The sequence below is a fragment of the Acartia tonsa genome, chromosome 4 (assembly GCF_053477335.1).
Source record: "Acartia tonsa isolate MP-2025a chromosome 4, ASM5347733v1, whole genome shotgun sequence".
Taxonomy (NCBI): domain Eukaryota; kingdom Metazoa; phylum Arthropoda; class Copepoda; order Calanoida; family Acartiidae; genus Acartia; species Acartia tonsa.
This window is the reverse complement of record NC_137263.1, coordinates 11068869-11090702: the sequence shown is the minus strand read 5'-3', so window position 1 is coordinate 11090702 and position 21834 is coordinate 11068869. Positions and strand designations below refer to the sequence as shown.

Sequence of the window (21834 nt, the reverse complement as noted above, 5' to 3'; positions counted from 1 at the left end):
TGGGAATAGTCAAAAAAAAGGAGGGGATGGTTTTTTGCTCGATAAGTCACTTTGAGGGAAACCGCCAATACTTTCATATTCATCTTATGATATGTTGCACTGGTTTTTGTTCTTGTTACTAATAGGTTAAGCGCTTAACCTATTAATAACATTTTTAACTTTGTTTAAATGTATGAGTTTGCTTAACCTATAAGTAAAATTTGCAGGGTTCGGAAGCCGCGCGTAAGCCGCGTGTAAGCCTCAGTGAAATCTTCATTTTATCACTATAAAATTCAGCTGGATGTATAAAACTGCTCTTTAGCAGACAATCCTTCTTTCTAAAATTTCTTTTTCTGCTCACAAGCAGGTTTAAAACTGAGGCTTATGCGCGGCTGAGGCGCGGCTTCCGAACCCTGAAAATTTGGTAAGTGCTTAACCTATTTGTAACAAGAGCCCTGTTTTTTTTCTATGTGCGTGCACAGGATTTGGTAGGGCTTTACTATATCCCTATAGGTCCTTTGTAACCCCTCCAAAATTATAAAAAATGCTTTAGTAATCCAAAAATGTACTAATAAACCTAAGGAATTGAAGAGAATTGGGCGGGAAGGTGTAGAACTTATATTCTTCTTAAAATGTAGGTCAGTAGGGAGTGAAAACACATTTTTTGAGAGCCGGGTGTTGACACCATCTCTTCTCTTCCGCACGCCTCTGGTTATTTGTAATTAGTTTGTGACAATAAAAGACCACACAGCCCCACACAATCTAGGATTATGGGACCATAAAACACCCACCTACACCTTACCCATATACACATTACACAAACACACTGAGTTTGGAGCTTGTGTAGCATTTTAGGTTAATTTCTTACTATTCTCATTTGTATGTAGATTTTCATTTCATAGCTATCCGTAACAGAGAAACGAACTGACGGACCGACCATAATTATAAAAACTATGATGAAAAAGCATCCATACCAAAAATTTTCTTGTTTCAATAATTAAAGGCGCAAATATTTTACACAACTAAATAAATCTAAAGTATCCCACAAATATTTCACAGCTCTATCAAAGGCAGAATTTTATAACCACAAATTAAAATAGAGGGAGGGGACATTTGACTGTAAATCATACTGGTAGCCATACATTCTCTTGTTCATTGGATTAAAGACTTTGGGTACTGTTAAATCCGTAATAGCTGGTACAAACAGTAGTGTCCGAACTTTTCCGCGTATCTTTAAAAAAATTTGATGTGTATATAAGTCCATTGTCTTATCCCTAGGATCCCTGCAAATTAGGGAAATAGTAGACAAGTTAAGGGTAAAATTGAAAGATATATTTTTCTTTCTAGATTTACAAGTGAATGATTTTTATACTTGGAAATCAGGGAATTAAATCTATGAAACATATAACCACTTTAGTAATCAGTCACCATTTATACTCCACACTGATGACACACACACACATCTGTAGTGCCATCTTAGCTCTGCATGTAGTAGATAAATGATAGGACATCTTTATTGGTATGAATTCTTAACTTTGCATAGCTGGTGGTGTCAGTGTCTGGATCTCACATACTTCTAAACATTTTCACTATTTTCATAGGCTATAAGTTAGGTAGACTGGATCAAAAAACTGCTATTTGAATTTTTTAATGTATAGAATATAAAAAATTCTATTCTTACATCAAACTTTTATATTAACTAAATTGTCTTAATATAAAAACGGTGTAGGGACAATCCAACTACATTATATATATTTTAATATGAAATGGATAGTTGTACTTTTATTTCATTAACGTAATAAGTAAGCTTTGAATAAATTAAACTCATAGAATAAAACTTAGATTGGAAAAATTATATTTCGTTACTCGTATTATGTTATTGTATCATAAGGGACTAATAAATACAAACCGAAATCTTCATCTATCTGTATATCTGTATTATAATATGAATTTATTAACATCGACTACTTTGAAAATAATAATTTCAACGAAGCTTTACAAAGTGTGACGTCATAAAAATGAGGGATAAGAAAAGAAGTGAGAAAGGAAACCCCTGAAAAAGAGATGGTTTTAGACGTATTTCTATGACGTAACACGGCTAATTCTTAAAGACACTTTATAAAGCTACGCTTTCACCTGCCTATTTTTTCATGAAAATTTCTGGAATATATGACCGGGCTAGTGTACTCGTATGTAGATATGCCAAGGTATGAAAGTTCTCCTACTGTGATTGTTTTCCTTAACATATACAAACATTCTTTTCCCATACTTTCTGCATTCTTCACATCTTAAAATTCATTTTTAATTACTCTACATTTTACTTTGATTGTCTTTTCGTTTGTTTTTGCGTTAATTTTAAACACACTAATTAAGACTAATTTTGTTTCACACATTTTTTGAGGAGGGGAGCTAAAATAGCCTACAACCTCATTAAAATTCTTAGATATTCTTAGATATTCCCTTTAAAGTATAGTCCATTCGGTTGCAGAGGTTGGCGAGATCTTAAACTTCATTCGGATGGAGAAACAGATATCGTTCTTCTTTAATCTTACCTATATTAATCTTATTTTAGGTGCTCTTCTGACGAATATGTCTATGCTGACTTTCAATTTGAGGTAGGATTTTTGTATTTTAATTAATTTTTTAAATTAGTTTATATTTTTTTTGAAAGGTTTAACTGTCTAGGTAATAACTCAACATAAAGAACAAAAAATAGTTTTAAAGATAAATCAACCTTACCCTAAATATTTTATGTAAATTTGCCCTTTATCAATTGCAAATTTTTTAAGGGGATGGGGTGGTTGTAGATTAATTTGCACATCATAGTCACCTTCTTCAAAAGTTTTAAATAAATTGAATGACTTCTTGTATCTTATGTTTACAAATCCATTGTTAATTTTAATGTTTTACTGTATACAAACAAATTATAGAAGAGCCTCGACTTTTAAAAACATATGATTTTAACAAAATTTAGAATTAAGTAACTGTAAATGAAACATATAAATTAATCACTTTAAACTTAAAATACTTGAATTAAAACTTTTTAGTCACTGACATTTTCCTCTGATATAAAGTCAAATCACCATGAATTTCAAAATTGGCCATATCGGTGGAATTACCCATATCGGCGCCAATGTGAAACACTCCACCTTCCCCCTGCATTTAGTAACACACAAAATCCAAAAGCCAAGGAAAACTAAAGGATGTTTTCTTCACTGTCCAAACCCCGAACCCTTATATTTTCTTACGTCACGCACCATTTGTGCCATGCTGTTAAAGTCTTAGTTAAGATGCGGTTTTGGTTCTGCTCGAACCTGACACCTCCCCGTATTGAGGCTTCAATTAGGAGCCTGTTATCAATACAGCAAAAAATGGTATAGTTATACGTGGATATATTTATACAGAGGAAAGTTTGTCGTCAATATAGCTTGCTAATATGGACCTCTTTTATTGGACAGTTCGTGCATCCAGTGGAGGAGAGGGGATGGGTTCAAGGGTGGGGAGGGGGGAAATCGTAATTTATTAAGTATTACTTGATCAGAGCAAATAAAAATCTGGCGGAATATATAATAATAAGTAATAATATATCGATTTCTGCAAAATAACGATTAGACATTTTGAAAGAACAATCTTTATAAATCTGTCTGGAAAGCAGCACTGCTAAACATGTATTCCTTGATTTAAAATAAAGGGTATGCTGCTATAGATGGTCCATTGGTGATTTAAGGGAAATTTCCTTGGTTACCCTTTGCAAATTTAATTAAGAAGTGATTATTCATTATTCTTGTTCAATTGTTATTTGTTATTAGAATACAATTATTTAGGGAAAAACAGCTAGTATAATTGACGATCAATTAATGTACCCCACAAAATTACCCCTTTTGCACATATAAATTATCATTGGAAAAGTTTGGACACTGGATGTGATTTTATCTATAACCTAGATTTGCAATTTTTAACAAACTTAAATGATTAGGAGCAGCTTACAGTTCCTAATAAGAAATGACGTCATACGATACAAATGACCAATGATAGGCCAGTTAACATTGTAATGGAACAATGGTTAATGTATACTGGCCTATAATTGGTCATTTGTATTGCATGACGTATTTTTTTATTATGCACTATAAGCTGCTTCATATGATTATTGTTTAACATACATGTACATACATATAGGTAGATACATATATAATGTAAAAGTTTAAATTTTCTCACAATAATTTAATCAATCACCCCCCCCCCCCCCCTCCCCACACCACTTCCTGTCTTTACTATTGTAAATATATGCCCTAGAATATACAACAAGGAACACAAAACTCATGAAAGCATCCAAAGCAAATTTGTGACATTTTTGCATTGCTTTTCAGGTTAGAAAGTCGTTGTTCACTTTTGTAAAATGGATCAAAATTCAAGATACTTAGTATCAAAATGTCTTGAATTTAGAATCCACCTATTCAGTATACTTAAACATATGACTAATTTTTCAAGGAATTGCCATCTAATTTTTAAATGGCACAATGAACATATTTTGCTACGTCGCCTTTACATACAATTTTGAACTGATCTGCATAATTTTACCATATCAACCCAGGGAAACCTCAAAGAGTAGAAGAGCTTCGCTTTTAAAGACTATTGTAGTAAAGATTGGGTAGCTAATAAAGTAGTTGATTATATGCTCATAATACATAATTATATGTGTCCATATCATACACGGAGGAAAGGGATAATGGCGCTGAAATTATTCTAAACATCTCCCTATGCAACATATGCAGGTTGTTATCAGGGATCTAAAAGGATAAGACAATGGCCAATAAATTGATATACATCCCTAATGATGATACACAAATAACCCGTTCTATAAATAAAAATTAGTGGTTGAATCGTTAGGACACTCAACTTATTGAACCAACTAATCAAAATTCAATAAAAGTCCCCAAAGATGTAAAGCCAACGAATAAGGAAACGATATTATAAAACCTTGGAGACTAGTGTAATAAACAGCTCCATGTTTCCTTTTCCCTGGGCTGGTATATTATCATTGCAATGTTATAAAAATGACCACTTTTATTAATGTTATATATATAGTCAATGACATAATCCATAAAATTTTTACATCGACCAAATTAGTTCCCCCCCCCCCAAAAAAAAAAATAAAAACTGAAGCTACTCAACTAACCTATGTGAATTTAGGAAAGATTAATTTAACATCCATTGTCTTATACCTTTATCACTGATGTTTATATCTACTACTACTATACAAGTAACCCTTTGTTACAGTATTAGACAAAAAGTTGTAGAACAATCATCTTAATATTTAATAGAACAAGGTTTTTTTTGTTATTAAGATTTTGAGACTTTAAAATGTGTACATTTACAAAGTAATATTTTATTTCAATTGTAACCTGTTTAACTTTAAAGGAATTAAAATTAAAAAGTAAAAGCATAGCAATAAAAATAGCATTGTTACTGATTAACAGCTATTAATATTGCTTAAATTATATGATTTTAAGCGATTTTTGTTTCTAGATAAATAAATTGCCAGTTGACTAATATCCCATATAAGTCAATTTACAAAAATATTCTTTCTTATGAACGGATAAAAGGACTAACCCCAGTTATAGAGAAGCTGCTTTTAAAAAAAGTAAAATTTTAGATAGCATTTATTGGGCCAAAGACAACAAAATACAGAGCATTTATTTAAAATAAAATGCCTAGTGTTACTCTACTATGGCTCTATTTAAGAAATCCTTTGCATCGAACTCTGCTATCTTATTCTGCTAATTATAATATATACACAAAACAAGTAGGTCTATTTACATAGAGAAATCAGCTTAAAACTGACATAAGTATGTATTTAAACAAAAAAAGGTTTAGAAAGAGTATATATAGTCTTTTCCAAAGACTGTACTAATTTTACTATTTTACTGTTCAATATAGATTTTTAAAGGATTTGATAACTTAATATAATTATTTTTTGACTAAAGAAAAATTTTTGGGAAAGATTATTTTAACTTTGATTCTTGTTCCATTGAATAAGAAATTTTTATAAAGGTTTTTACATGTCATTGTAAAATTTTCTTCTGATACAATATCCTTTAAATTATGATTTATACATTATACATTAAGCTCATAATCCACATAACCGTTAATCTCATTCTCTTTATGCTTATATTATATTGTTCAAAGGGTTAGGATCGTGTGCGTTGTGGCGTGCACAGGATTTTCTCAATGGGGTGAAAACCCTAAGAGTGGGAGTAAAAAAGAGGTTTGCAATTTATAATCACAAGGGGTGGGGGGTTGTCTACACCCCTAAAAACCTCAATTCCGCACGCCCCTGTATGTGGGTGCATGGTTTTAAACATGGGGATATAGATTTTTAAAAAAATTAGGAGAGCTTCGCGCAACTAATTCTTTTTTCATTTTGAGTCTTTTTTACAGATTCTTTGATAATTATTCTTCATGTTTTGATAAGAAACCTAAATAGTAGAAAATTTAAGATCATATTAAAAATTTAAGTTCAAATAGAAATAGACTAAAACCTTTCTTGGACCTATGTAAAGAATTCATAAAATAGATAACTCTAATGATTATAGAGATCTTAACGGTCAAACAGAAAACCTTATATCTCTATGTGACGGGATAGTTTTAAAACCCAGCTAAAAATAAGCATATTCATAAGAATTAATGTTTGCACACACAATTTAGACCCATACCACTTAATTGATGACAGATTTATAAAGTGTGTGTGTGTGTGTGTATTTTTGCATAAGGCCTTTATAAAGATATAATATATTCTAGTTTGTAAATGAAGTGATGAAAAAGTAACGTATAGGGCAGGGCATACATACACACATACATACTTATGCTTACGACCATGCAGCTATTCCTCTCCCCTTCTTTCTTTAATCCTTTTTATTCAGATAGCCGTAATATACAATACACCCTTGCTCAATGTTTTTTAAAAGCGTAGATTCTCTACAAATTAGGTTGGTACATCGATATTTGTCCATAATGTAATTTTTTTTATATCAAAGACCTGATAGAATCATGCTATAGATTTCAGACATAGTATGAAGATTCCAGAAGCGATAAGATATATCAGATATCAATAGCAATTCATATACAATTATTAACAGAAAGTTAATTTAAAATAAGATTTTTTGCTATTAAGACATAATTTTTTTAAAATTATGATTCTTAGGACGACATCAAAATCTGATAAGCATAGCATCTCCATAATTACGTCTCCAATTATAAAATTGTCTTTTATACCTATAGATATTGCATATGAACAATTTTATAAGAAAAAAATAGTATATTTTGTTTAGAGTTTTTATATTTAGATCGCTGTTTTTCTATGATTGTCCATTTTCATTTCAAATTGTTTACTTGTCCGAGATTTAGCTCGGTTATCATGAATTTAATATTCTTGTTTGTAAAAGATATATGTGTGTGTCCCCTTTTCTAAGTTATACATATATTGATACCCCTTAAATTGTATGGGCTTAAGTAAGTGCCAAAGTGGTGTACAGATAGAGAGAGAAAGAAAGATAAAGTCCAAAACCCATTCATTCTCTCCTTAAAGCCTAAACCTTTGCCCTTATATTCAAGTCATATACAATTGAGAAAGAGAGAGGTAGAGTGAGTAAGTGAGGAGGGGAAGGGGTTGAAGAGAGAGATAGAGAAGTTAAGAGGTTTTGTGATTAACTTCAGAGAATTAGTGTTTTGACCTTTGCAGACTTTACTCTGTGTGTGTGTCCATCCCTTTATATCAAGAGTTCTATGTGTATCCTTCCCTTTCATACTTATATTCTTTTGTTAAGAACCCCCCACCCAACTCATGTTTACAATACCATTCTACCCCTCCCCCTTCCCCTATAACCAGTCCAGGTGGAACTTTATCTATCTATTCGTCTATCCTTCTACTCTGACGTTCAGTTTTCTTGCAAATTCACAAAAATAAAATTTTAAAAGTATAAAAATTGTAAAATTGTTAAATGTAAAATTTCTTAAATAGTTTTATTGATAAAAAGTTGTATAAGTTTGGAATAATATTAAGTAAAAAATTATATTTTGACTGTTTGATAGAAACACTATGTATATTATTCTCTAGGAGAAATAACTGGGGTCTAGGAAAAAATAGAGATATGGGGGTGAAGGAGTAGATTTACCAAGGGGTCGAGAAGAAAAAGAGAACGCGCGCGCGCCTAATTAGCGCATGCGCACGAAGGCACAGTTAAAGAGAGAGGTATATTACTGTATGGTATGTAAAAGAACAAGGTGGAGGGGGTGTGGGGGAGAGTTATGGATGAAGGGGTGGGGGATGGTTTTCTGTCCCCTTGTACCAAGCTCTAAGTTGGTCAGTAGCAGGTAGAGTTAGTCTTACATTAACTCTCATAACACAAAGACATGTATTTCACAGCGTTATAAAAATAAGACTTTTTTACAGAAAAAAATCCACCATCATGGATTTTAAGTTAACAGTGATAATTTTGGGAATATCCCAGCTTGTGAAAAGTACAATTCCGCCATCAGATTGTAGTTACACGGCACCCAGACACTTACAGTGCCAGCTCACATCTATAAACTCTAGGCTAGAGAAGACAGATTTCTCTGTCGTGCCCAATAATACATTAAGTTTATCCATATATTGTAGCCAGAGCACAGTCGGCCAGCTCGAGCCCTACGGCTTCTCCGGCCTCACACAACTGCAAAGTCTAGTCCTTGAGAACTGTGTTCTCAACTCTTTGCCAACCAATGCATTCAGAGGGCTGCAGAGCCTCAAGTCTTTGTCTGTGAGAAAGTCCCGGCCGTCTGGGTTGTCCGCTGCTGACAAACAGTTGGATATTCAACACGGAGCTTTTATAGATTTGGACAATTTAGAATTATTAGACTTGAGTGAAAATTTATTAGAATCTCTGCCAAGCAAGTCTATATGTGGCCTACAAAAGTTAAAAATGTTGAATGTTTCTTCAAACCAGTTTGGTTCACTTGCTGATCTTGGTGTGCCTGCTCCTGGCGGCGAGCTGCCGGCCTGCATGTCTCAGCTGGACACACTGGATATGTCCAACAATGATATTACCAGCATTGATAACAAGAGTGTGTTGTCCTACCCCACCCTGGCCACCATCAACCTTGCCAACAATCATATCAGATATGTTGCTGATAATGTTTTCTCCAGCAGTGCCAAGATTATCAACCTTTCCAACAACCAAATCAACCATCTGCCTGCCAACCTCATCCAGACCGCCGCCGTCAGAGAGCTGAACCTTGCCAACAACACCCTGTCTGCTTTCCCATCATCATTTTTTGTTGGACAGTATGACTTGGAGAAGTTGAGCTTGGCCGGGAACATGCTGACTACCGCCAGCCTTAGCACTAACCTCACCATCGATTTGCTGAACCTGATTGAGTTAGATCTGTGCCACAATCAAGTACAGACTGTGCCAGAACAATTTCTTGCCTCCATGCTTAATCTTCAGATTCTGAAATTGTGCGGCAACAAGCTGAGCAGTGTTCACTTTCCTGAGCTCATGCCTAACTTGGTCAACCTAGATCTGTCCAGCAATCAGCTGAGAAGCATTGAGCCTGGATATTTCAGCAGCCTGCCCTTGTTAACACAGCTTAGCCTGTCAGACAACCAGATCAATGTTCTGCACCCAGCTGCGTTCAACAACAACACCGACATTCTTATCCTTGATTTGAGCCGCAACCAAATGTATAAGATCCCAGATGCCCTGAGCTCTTTGAACAAGCTGCAGACCCTGGACCTTGGATGGAACCAGATCAGCAGCCTGCACTCCCTGGACAACATGGAGCAGTTGTGGCGCCTTCAGATCCCCAACAACTTGATTGCCGAGATTCCAGCTGAGTTTTTCACCAAGCTTGTCTCCCTGCAAGTTCTTGATTTGTCCAATAACAGACTTGCCAAGCTGGAACCTGGATCCCTTGATCTGAACCCCTCCCTGCGGGCAGTCAGACTTGATGGTAACTATTTGACCAAGATTGACAGCATCTTTACCAAGCTGTCCCAGCTTGTATGGTTGAATGTGTCCAACAATCAGCTGAATGATTTTGACTACACTCAGATCCCCCACACCCTTCACTGGTTGGACGTGTCCCACAACCAGATCAACCAGCTGGGCAACTATCTCAGCATTGAGAACTCGTCCCTGAGCTACCTGGACGCCAGCTTCAACAAGATCCAGCAGATCTCCAGCCTCAACATTCCCCAGAACCTCGAGACTATTTTGTTAAATGACAATAAGATTAGTGAAATTTCTCAATACGCATTCTTTGACAAAGTTAGATTAGTGAAAGTTGATCTATCAGTGAATGAGTTGACTTCTTTTAGTAAGCCAACTCTGTTATTGTCCCCGACAAATATTAGAGAAACCGTTTTCCACCTCGGCGGTAATCCTATTGTGTGTGATTGTGACATGGCATGGTTCCAAAATATTAACACCCGTGACACTTTGGAAAAATTGCCCTTCATTTCTGACATTGAAAGCATCTACTGCAAGTTGGTAAATGCCGGTGACAACCAGGCATTTGTGCCCCTGGTCGAGGCAAGGGAGGACCAGTTTCTGTGCCAGTACGAGACACATTGCTTTTCTCTGTGCCAGTGTTGCCAGTTCGACTCCTGTGACTGTGAGATGACCTGCCCGGACGGCTGCTCATGTTTCCACGATAACTCGTGGACCAAGAACATGATTCAGTGCACTGCTTCAACCTTGAAAAAGATTCCAGAAAACATTCCCATGGATTCTACTGAAATTCTTTTGGATGGCAATGATATCAGCGTGCTTAAGAGTCATACTTTTATTGGCAAGAGAAACTTGAAGTCTTTGCATTTGAACAATTCTCGTATTGATGAGATTGAGCAGCATGCATTCAATGGATTGGTATCTTTGGAAGTTTTGCATCTTGAAAACAACAACCTGCGTGAATTGCACGGATTTGAATTTTCAGCGCTGCCAAATTTGAAGGAGCTGTATCTACACAACAACCAACTGTCCTCTATCCATCCTGCCACCTTCAAGGCATTGAAAAATTTGAAAGTGTTGACCCTTGGCGACAATTCAATCGTTCATTTTCCCGTCTGGGAGCTAGCAGCCAACCAGTACCTGTCCAACCTTGAGCTCCAGGACAATGAGTGGTCATGTGAATGTGAGTTCAGACACAGTTTCTACTCATGGCTGCAGTCAGATGGCAGACACAAGGTTGTTAATGCAGACAACCTGCACTGTGTCCCCGCCACTACAACCAACAAGGTGGAGAAGGAAGAGATGATAACCAGCCTTACAGTCATTCCATCCTCCCCATGTGCCTCGCTGCCCATACCTGAGGTTGCCAGAAACCAGCAGCAGGATCATATTTTGTCAGAAGCCTACATGCCACTGCTGATCGGCGCAATTGCCAGCGTGTCCATCATGGTTCTGTTGATCCTGTTACTTGTCAACTTCCGCCATTCTATCCGCATGTGGATGAAGGGCTCCAAGTCAACATCTGGCGACCGTATGATGTCTCCTTCTCCATCCCAGGGCAGCAGCAATGCTGAGGACTCCTGCGGCGGCAGCAAATTGTTCGATGCATACATTAGCTACAGTGTCCGTGACAGTTTGGTTGTATCTCAACTGCTGGCCAGCCAGATGGAGCCCTACACCAGAGTTTGCCTGCACCACCGTGACCTGCCGACCCACTCCGCCCACCTGGCCGACTCCGTGACCCGCGTGGCGGACGCCTCCAAGAAAATCATTATTATTCTGTCACAAAACTATTTGGAGACCGAGTGGACCCGCCTTGACTACAAAACTGGTTTGCTACGGTCCGTGTCAACAGCTGCTTCAGCCATCAACGGCGGCATCGGCGGTGGCGGAGCCAGCAAGCATATTCTCTTCCTTGTTGTGGGTCCCATCAACCTAAACATGTTGGACCCAACCCTGCGGGTGTTGATGAACACCGGCGAGGTGTTGAGCATTACTGATCCATCCATCCTCAACCAGATGGCGATCAGCAGTGGGTCCAGCAACAGCTACCAGCTGGGACTGCCAGCACCACCCATATATTCAACCATGTCAGAAACCATGTCTATGCAGCGGGAGCTGCCCTCCCTCCCCCACCATCACTCATCCACACTACATCACCATCACACACAAGACAAACGGATGATTTCTCATATCTAATATTTTTTTATTAAGATATTTCCCCCCCTCCCCATACTTTTATCTGTGATAATTTTTGAGCTGTCTGTGAATGCGTTGTCATATTATTATTATTATTATATTATACTATTTTGTACAAATGCGTAGCTTATATACAAAAATTTAATAAAGCTTTGTCATGTAATTTTGGTTCTTTTTTATTATGTTTTTTTTAAAGAAGCGAACCTACTCTAGAATATTGGTATGTATGTACGTCAATACGGTTTGGACAATTAAGAATGAAATACTCGTATCGTTTTAAAACTTAGCACCAAGTTAAGAAGTAAATTTTCAATCTATTTTAAAAGCAATACTACTCTATAATTGATAATTGTACGTTAAATCGTCCGTTTGTTTGACTGGAATTTTGATGATTTTGTTGAAATTAAGATTCACGTGTAAAGTAGTATATTTTGAATCATAGGTCAGCACGTATAAAATTTTTATTAACGGGTTTCGCCTGTATAGATTTTCTTGTTCTTGGTCTTGTTATTTTGAATAAAGATAGGAATTTTTAAACCATTACTAAAAAGTAGGAAGAGTATTTGTCCGTACCAGTTGGGGGAAGGTGAATTTTTGAGGAGTTTATTATTGGGTGGTCATTCTTGTATTTTGGGTGCGTAGCAACTTCATAGCTGACAAAATTCGTTAACGATTAAAGTAATGTATAGTGCTATGGCGGGTTACAATTGAGAAATTTTAAACTTTCTGTGCAAAGAGCGTAATAGTTATTTCTCGTATTGTATTATAAACAGCTTTCCGCGGATATAGAATGTACAATTATAAGATTAAAACTAGTTTTTTTAGCCCCGTGGTGCCGAAGGCACCGGCTAAAAAAACTAGTTTTAATCTTATGATTGTACATTTCTATATTCGTAGAAAACTGGATATAATACGATGCTAGACATAGTTTTTTCGTATTCATGAGAACCGGTTTTATTTTTGCGATGTGTCATTTTTCGTGACTGAACAAAAGCAGGATGTTTGTCTGCATATTTAGATACTAAAAGTTTCTTTTTAAGGAAGCTCCGTATTTGTCTTCAGAACTTAAAAGGATTAGTTCTCCCTTGGTTGACAATAAAAAGTTAAATTTTCTTTGATCATAGAGGTTAGTGTTTAGTTGGAATATCTTAGCGTTGAGGAAGCTTTGTTTATGTCTTTTATTATTTAAGAAATTTTCTATGGATAGGTCGAATTAAAAGCAAAAATTTGAAAGGCGGGGGTATATATGATTCATTTTTCAATAGAAATGTGTAAAAAGCAAGGGGTGTATACACAGAAACCTCACAAAACAAGGAAAGTTTTGTCCATAAGTAGCGCAGCAATAAATGATAACTAAACTAAGTGTAAAAAGATTGATTTTTAATGAATAAATGAAGTGTTGCATTGTAATAGGTTAAATTAAATAATTTTTGCTTTTAAATTTTACTGACCCTCAAAGTTTTAAAAACAGGTTTTCTCATTAGATAGTGTTTTCATTAAATCTTGACAAATTATTAGCAGTGAAGAAACTTTTACACCAAATATATTATTCTACAGAAGGGTTAATTTTTTCTGTCATGAGGAATGCACATTAATTTAGTGTCCATTTTATACCCTTAATTTAGATACTTCTAATTTCATTGTAAAGAATCTAAGTTCTTAGATTCTAAAATCTGTCGATAATAAAAGAGGATACAGTCAATTTTATTAGCTTACTGCCTAAGTGCCTTTTTTGTGGAGTGACGTACGAACAATGTGTAAATATAGATAAGCTGCGCTAAAAAAAAGCGCATTAAAATAAAATGGCTGTTTTCCAAACGGAAATAGCTAAATGCTCCATTGGCTTTTAAAGACAATTGAATGGAGTGAAATCTAACTTTTTAATATGTCAAGATTTCTCTATATGTGTGCGTGTAGTGTAAGGACAAACATACAATTTTTTTAAAGAAGTAAAGCTTTTCTAAGAATAATACCTATAAGTGTACAGTATATTTATTACCATAGATATTAATTCAGAACTATTTCGTCCAATTTTTTGGACGATATGATTTCTAACTTTCTACACCTAAGTCTTTGGATGATTTTAGACCATTCTTGCCCCTGTCCCCCTCCATTCAAGTAAAGAGCCCCTATTGTAGATTTATTCCAAAGATAGAAGTTAGAAATTTGAAAATCTATCCTAACCTTACATAAATTGAAGGGTTTTACTATAGTTTGTGACATATGCTTATTTATTAAACATATACGTTATTATAAAATTGATTTGTTCCCACCAAAGTATTATTATTACTCAGGGAGTTGGAGAGGGGGCAATACCGGTTTAATAAATTTACATTCCTATATCTATAGATATTTACCATACACCATATTACATACTACAAGGACGTCCAAGCTTTTTTTGAAACGAGGGGTTTTAAAGGTTTTAGAGGGTAGTTTTTTGTATTTTTTTTATTTATAATTTTATGAGGGAGATAAAATGAGAGGTTTCAAACATCCCTTTTACCCCCCCCCCCCTCCCTCTTAAGCGTCCATGTTCCATCCACACTTTTAAACTTTGGGAAGAACATATCTCATTTATTGTCCTATCCCTGAAAATTCCTGATTTGTAATATTATTATTATCTAATAGACAAAGCTTGGTTTAGATAAAAATACATTAGACTTAACTTAGTAGGAATATATAATATTTTACGTTCAACTGAAAGAGGTTTTCATATAATCTTTTTTTTTTAAATGCTTTAGTATAGGAGCTATAAACAAGTTTTTTTTGAAAAACGTTGAAATAAGTAGAGATCGTCGGATTTTGTTTTGTGTATAACTTGTTTATTTGTTTTCAATATTTAATAAAAAAGGGCAAAATGAAGTTACATTGTCTAATAAATGTTTTTTCATTTCGATAGAATACTGCAAGTTGCGTATGGACGTTCTCTAATTATACATGCGCTAATAAAGAAAACTTTGGATGATATTGTGTATGTCTATATAGGTATGGTCTTATATGTATCTAAATAATTTCCTTTATTAAATTCTGTAAAACCAAACTATCAGGAGAAATTTCCGCAAAATATCACATCCGCAAAGTTTTTGGCATTGTATTCGCTAAAAGACAGTTGATAGAGTGTTCAAAAATTAAGTTTAGAGTGGGGAATGGACAGTTTATGCTATTGTAAAAAGATGATTCTTTAATTTATGTAAAAAAAGTAACAAGATGTCTGTATGTCTATCTGACTGTAAACCTTTAAGAGGTCCAGGCCTTTGAAAAATACGCACCTCTTAAATTTTAAATCTAAGATGTAATGTAGATGGTTGACCTTCCCCCCCCCCCCCGTTTTCACAAGTACTCTTAGAGGCCTCTAGGGGCGTATAATTATTTATAATTAGTGGAAGTTAATGCACACCTAGAAATTTACTTTCTCTGCGAGCTACCTATATTACAATAGAAGTACATATACAATATCATTAGAATAGTGGAATAGGAATTAAAATTTTTTTAAATGTTTATATATACTTACAACATTTGAAACAGATTTATATAGAAAATAATTAGCATTGATACAAAGTCGATTGCGTTTATGCAAGCATGCAAAAGAATAATCCATAATTACTTTAATTGTTATAAATAAATAAAGATAATAAAGTTATTTTCATTGGTGAAAAAATCTTATTTCTCTTCGGTTAAAAAATCTTATCTAAGAAGAGAGTTTGTGGAAGTGGATAGAAGTCAATAATTACGCATTCTATTTATGAAATTCTGTAATAATTCAATACTTTAATGTAGTACTTCAGAGTTTATTAAATATAACAAAAACAGAAAAAGAAAATACATATAGAAAAAGAGAAAAGGAGAGTGGAAAAAAGAGAGAATTTAGTTAGTATGAAAATATAGAGAAAGAGAAAAAAAAAAGTTTTTGTACATTGACAGTCTTTAATTCTTTGATTAAAAAAACGCTATGTCGCTTAACTGTCAGCCATGACTACTTTTGTTTAATTGCATTGGATAGTAGACTTTTATACTTTTGTTAGAACTGCATATAGAAATGTCGCACTTTTATTTACTTGTAACATTGTAAACACATAATTTTTAACCTCTTAACTACGGTAGGGGATAATTATCCAACTATTCCAATTAATTTTCAATCTGCCTCAATTTCAAATACTGCACCGACATCTGGTCATTGAGAACCTACAGCCAACGCTACAAAAACCTAACCTAACATTTTTTAAATACTCCAGTTTGAATGTTTTTTTTATCTAAATTTAGAATTTGGAAATAATCTACAAATTGTTACAAATAAATTAATATTTTAACATAAAGATTTAGTTTTTGTTATCTATTAAGTTTCACATTAAATAGGAGTTTTCTTGGGATAGAAAATGAAAACCTAACCTAACCTTTATTGAGCCTAAAGCTTCTGGTGTGCAACCCAGGCTTTTAGTCTATTCATTTCAAGCTTAAATAAACCATATAAAGGCACAGTTAGAATTTTCAAGAAAGGGGAAACCTAATTATTGAAAGAGAAATTCGGAGCGAGAAACCTAGACTTTTTTCTCTCTTTTTAACTTGAAGACTGAAATCTGAAAGTGAAAGTACATAATACCATCATGGGACCTATATGAAGCTTACATAAAATAGGGAACCCAATTAGTTCAGTAGTAGAGATCTTCAGCTTCAGACTAAAACCCCTACTACTTTATATACTACTTAAAAAAGATAACTTGAAATGAACTGGTATTATTTTTTCAAATATTTTGAGGTGGGGGGTGTCTGCCACCCTTAGACCCCTCCTCATACTTGAGCCTAGTGCATATGATTATGAATATTACATAATTACTGCTGCAAGGCCTGTATGTATGTATGTATATATTGTATAAGCTGGACATAATGGTTATGTTTATTATTTAAGTGTTTACTAGGTCAACACATCATGATCAAAAATATAATTGCGTCCAATTATTCAAAATTTTTAAAGTTTTTGAAAATTCGTGAAATTTAGTATATCTTCCTTGACATATATGTATGTCATACCCAGTAATTAAAAACAAATTATAATAAACAAAATCAGCTAAAAGTTGTACATTTATTCTAACCAATGAACTCATTTTATCAGTTTGTCTGTCAATTACGCTTTTAAACAAGTAAATTGTTTAATATTAAGTAAGTTCTCTGCTTATGGAGGTTGTCATCCATGTTTTTATAAATTTATATACCATTATAGAGATAGCATTTTTTTCATATTTGTATACATGTATGTTATAGGTATGCTTCGGTATTAAAACATATTTAAACCACATAAAGAATTTATATTATTTTCTTTAATGAACGTAGAGAGTTTTTATATTATAAACAAGAAAAAAATATTAATTAGTCTCGCAGCTGAAAAAGTAATTCAGAAAAAGACAAAAAAAACTATGTCTTATTCTTAAAAGTTTAGAAAAAAATGTATTAGTTACCATTCGCTTTTTAACTTCACACTACAATTTTAACGTCCAAACATACCTTAGTTATAAAGTATCTGCGCTGGTATAGATAAGAAGTATTTGACACAACCATCGAGCATTTAAATCATCCAGCAAAAAGTGAGAATTTTAATTTCTAAAAGGTTTGGTGGCCAAAATAAATTTCCAATAGTTTTTGTGTGGCTGGCAATACATACATACCTACACATCGTTAATAATTGCATTTAGGATACCAGCTGCTGCGCCACTAGCACCTAGGGGCTCTGTTTTCAAAGAGGGAGGGGGGGGGGGGGAGAATGTAGAAAAATATCCTAAACCAATCCCAAGCCTTTCATTTGAAAATGGAATAGCCTAAAACCATACCACAACTTATGTATAGCCTCCTTCCAATGTAGAACTTAAATGGATATGTGGTTAGCGAGATCTTAAGGGACAAAAAAAGATCCTTACTACTTTATATGAAGTGTACAAGTGAGCCCAAGTTCTATAACAAATTTTCAATTCTCTATTGATTTAATTTCTTAATTTTCTATTTCATGAATGTACATTACAATGTATATTTGTAAAAACATGTATTGTAAATAAACATGTAGTTTTTCAGTTTCTTAAGGTACAAAGCTTTAGAATAATTTGTATTGCCAAAAACTCTTTCTAGATAGCCTAGAAGTCTTTAAAACTAATAAATTATAAAAAAAAGTAACAAACACTTGAGCTTTTTTAATCAATGAATATTTATTTTATGTTGTTCTAACAGTAGGGTTTTTCAAAGCAAGGGCCTCGAAAGGTAAGGGCTCAGAATAGACAAAGCTTCCTGAAATACATTTGCTGATTAATACCTATTGGGACGGTTGATAACAACGTAGGGTCAGACCTTTATAATAAAGGCACCAACATTCCAACTATTGCAGACAACCAATGCTAACCGGTCCTAGTTGCACTTGTTTTGGGCTAAGGCATTCCTCTTACTCTTACTCTTACAATAGATGCCGTACCTCTTACATAGCAGCAAAAGGCCATGGGACAATGTCTTTAATCCAAGATTTTAGTGTAAGCTTATCCCTAAATATGTGTCAATGTGATATTAGTATGTACGACTCTAATAAATAAGTTTCCAAATATTCATGGTAATCTTCACAAATAATCACTGCAAGTGGGAGTTATTTAAATACAATTGTTTAAATTCATGAAGTTTACGTAAAATCACCAAAAAGTTTTAAATTAAAAATTCTGGCTTGTAACATTTCTTTTAAGGAAGGATAGGGGGATTATTTATTTTTAAACAAGGATGACAACATCCATAAAAGCGAAGCACTAAAACGTTAGGACAAACGGACATTAACACTTGTATAGTGTCTAAACTGAATTATCAGAATATAAAAGTTTAAGAGTCGAAGCAAAATTGTAAGTAAATTTGTTGAAAAACTTCTTGATACAGGATAATGTTTATTGAGTTTATGGACATACTTACATTTTTATGATTTGATTATAGAGTTGCTTCTCTTAAAATATTGTTCTTTGTTGTCCCAGGAATCAAAATACCAAAAATCAGATCAAACGGATAATTAGATCACATAAACATTTGCTGTTAAAAAATCAACATGTTTAAAATGGACGTACGGACATTCTGGTAATGATTATAGAGTTGCTACGCTTTCTAAATCGTACCTAACTACTACAGGAATCATCATGCAAAGTTTGAAATTGATAGGACAATTCTAACATGCCTAAATTAACGAATAAAAGCTATCTATTTCGGACGGACGGACGGACGGACCGACCCTAATTATAGAAAAGCTTCGCTTTTAAAAATTAACCTAAACGTGGACATGTGAAATAATAAGCTTCCCTGAAAGTTAACCCCAATAAAATTATTTATATCAAATGTCTTAGCAGACATGCAGTCTTTAATACTCGATTAAAGCAATGTAATTATAGCAGGTATAAAATAACAAGAATTGTATACTTTTTGTCACAGAAAATGGCTATATTTTTAAAGATTTTCCTGCATCGTATGAAACCCCCAATTTGAAATTGGTTATTGAGAGGGTGGGTGGGGCTGGGTGGGGGTATTTAGCACGCACAATAGAGTTAGCTATAGAAACTGTTTTCTTGGTTTTATGATAATGAGCGGCTGCACCCCTAGCATATAGGGGCTTTGTATAGCCTAAAACAAACCCGGGTCTTTTCTTAAGATTTTTAACTCAATTAAGAAGTTATCGAAATTTTAAGCTACAGACAAAAAAGCCTTACTACTTTTGAACCATTGATTGTCAGGTTCGAGTCCACCCCGCGTCATACTCTAATCTTGAATAATGGTATCTAAAGTTACCCTAATTACCTGCACAGTTAAGACTTCCAGACTAAGTCTAACAACCAAAGGTGGTCTAAAACTATATCATTTAGTCCGACAATCTGTTAGTTTGATAGTCTGTTCTTTTTGTCAACTGTAACCACTATAGGGTTTTGTTTTTCCTGCATGGTTTTAAGCTATAACGCTAGGAAGAGAGTGGTAATTTGGGTGTACTGTTCTGCCCTATTTTATAAAGTATTAAGGTTTTTGTTGTCTGAAGCTTAAGATCTTATTAAATATACTGAACCGACTAGGTTATCCTTTTTAGGCTTTTCTATTTTTAGTTTTAAGTCTTAGGATTGTTTTAAGCTATTATTATAGATCATCTAAACCCCTCTAATCAAAGAGCCTAGATGCTTGGGGCGTAACCGCTAGTTAGTATTGAATTATACAAAATCACATTATGTTCAGTCTAGTATTCTAACTCTAATGGTGAGAGGCAACGGAGATAGAATTTCAGCGGTTTAGGGGTGAGGGTTGGCGGGGAGGGGGGCCTGGGGGGGATGCTATTTTAAAACTATCCAATAATTGGTGTGGTTGGGTGTCTATAAATGACGGCGGCCCGACTTCACTTCATTAAGTCATTGACCAAGAATAGGAATTTACAAAGTCAAATTCCTTGCTAAATAGTTTAAATATTGCTCATACCAATTTTCTCCATATTTAATTATTAGGTGTCCAACATTTCAGATATGTCACTCAATGTTAAAGTTTATTTAACCTAACTAGTAAATGAAGATTATTTTGTTTGCAAGTTAAGATCTCGGAAACCACTGAATCGATTAGGTTTAATATTTAGAGAACCTTCACCTATGCCCTTGGATAGTTTAAGGCTGTAATAATTTTATATATGAACGCATTAGGGTGGTTTTAAGCTATTTTTCTGTATTTTCATAGTATTGAGACTATAGATGCTAGTGGTGCAGCCACTATTACAAATTTAAATGATTAGAGAAGAAAATTTCAATCTTTGACTTTCTTGTCAAATTTGCACCAACATAAAATAACAATGATTTTTCCAGTATGGTTTCGAAACCGATTAATATCCTTTAGGTAAGAACCGGTTATCAGCCATACTAAAAAATTCATGTATAGTGTCTTATTACAGATAATTTTCTACAAATATTGAAATAAAAATCGGTTTTAATCATATAATTTTTCATTTTATTATCCGCGGAAAGATGTCTATAATAAGATGCGATAAATAACTATTATCGACTATATAGTTTTCCAAGAGTAGGTATTACTGACATAGTATCGACATGTCGTCATAAGAGTTTACTTGGATAACATATTGACATAATACCAGCTAAAAAGTTAAACAGTAGTGGACTAATATTATTTCACCCTATTAAAAAACTAGTGTTAAATTTTGGTGAACTGAAATTAGTTTCCGAATGTGAACACATTTTCCTAGGTGTTTCCCAATCCTATCTCAATATTTGCTACTAGCTAAAAAACCTTCAAACTTTCAAAAAAAAAAATCAAAAGAAGTTGTATCAACTTTTTTGCTTTTTATTTAAGATAGCTAGCCGGTCCTTTCAGTAAGTAGTAGATGTAAAATTTTTCATAGAATTCAGATATGCAATCGGTTTTTTTGTAGACCTCTTATTTTTTAAGTAATTTAAGTTTTTTAAAAAAATAATTAAGTCGGTTTTAAGGTACTAAAACGCAACAAAATAAAAGAAGAGAATAGCCAGTATAAACAAAAATAGTAAGATCTTTAATTTGACACCTTACTTTTAAAATTCTGTTGAGTAATTGTTGAAAAAATCTATTTTTTTAACCTCGGTTTAATCAAAACATTAAACCTAAATATTTTCTCATACAGACATAAAAAATATGGGTTCATATATACCATTAG

At 33.9% G+C, this 21834-nt stretch overlaps 2 protein-coding genes across 2 annotated transcripts in view; both read left to right on the top strand.

Annotated features, from left to right (window-relative positions):
• Positions 1–21834, top strand: part of LOC145316044 (organic cation transporter protein-like) — a 161057-nt gene that overhangs the window by 16810 nt on the left and 122413 nt on the right. Inside the window, exon 4 of the mRNA XM_080156331.1 lies at positions 2552–2594. Within this exon, the coding sequence (XP_080012457.1) occupies positions 2552–2594 (43 nt within the window). The remainder of the gene's footprint in view (positions 1–2551; positions 2595–21834) is intronic.
• Positions 8360–12327, top strand: LOC145316031 (toll-like receptor 6). The gene has a single exon (XM_080156300.1). The coding sequence runs from the start codon at positions 8445–8447 to the stop codon at positions 12162–12164; it is 3720 nt and encodes a 1239-aa protein (XP_080012426.1). The 5' UTR covers positions 8360–8444; the 3' UTR covers positions 12165–12327.

Excerpts from the sequence above, each read along its gene's own strand:
- LOC145316031 (XM_080156300.1), top strand. The coding sequence starts at position 8,445 with ATGGATTTTAAGTTAACAGTGATAATTTTGGGAATATCCCAGCTTGTG.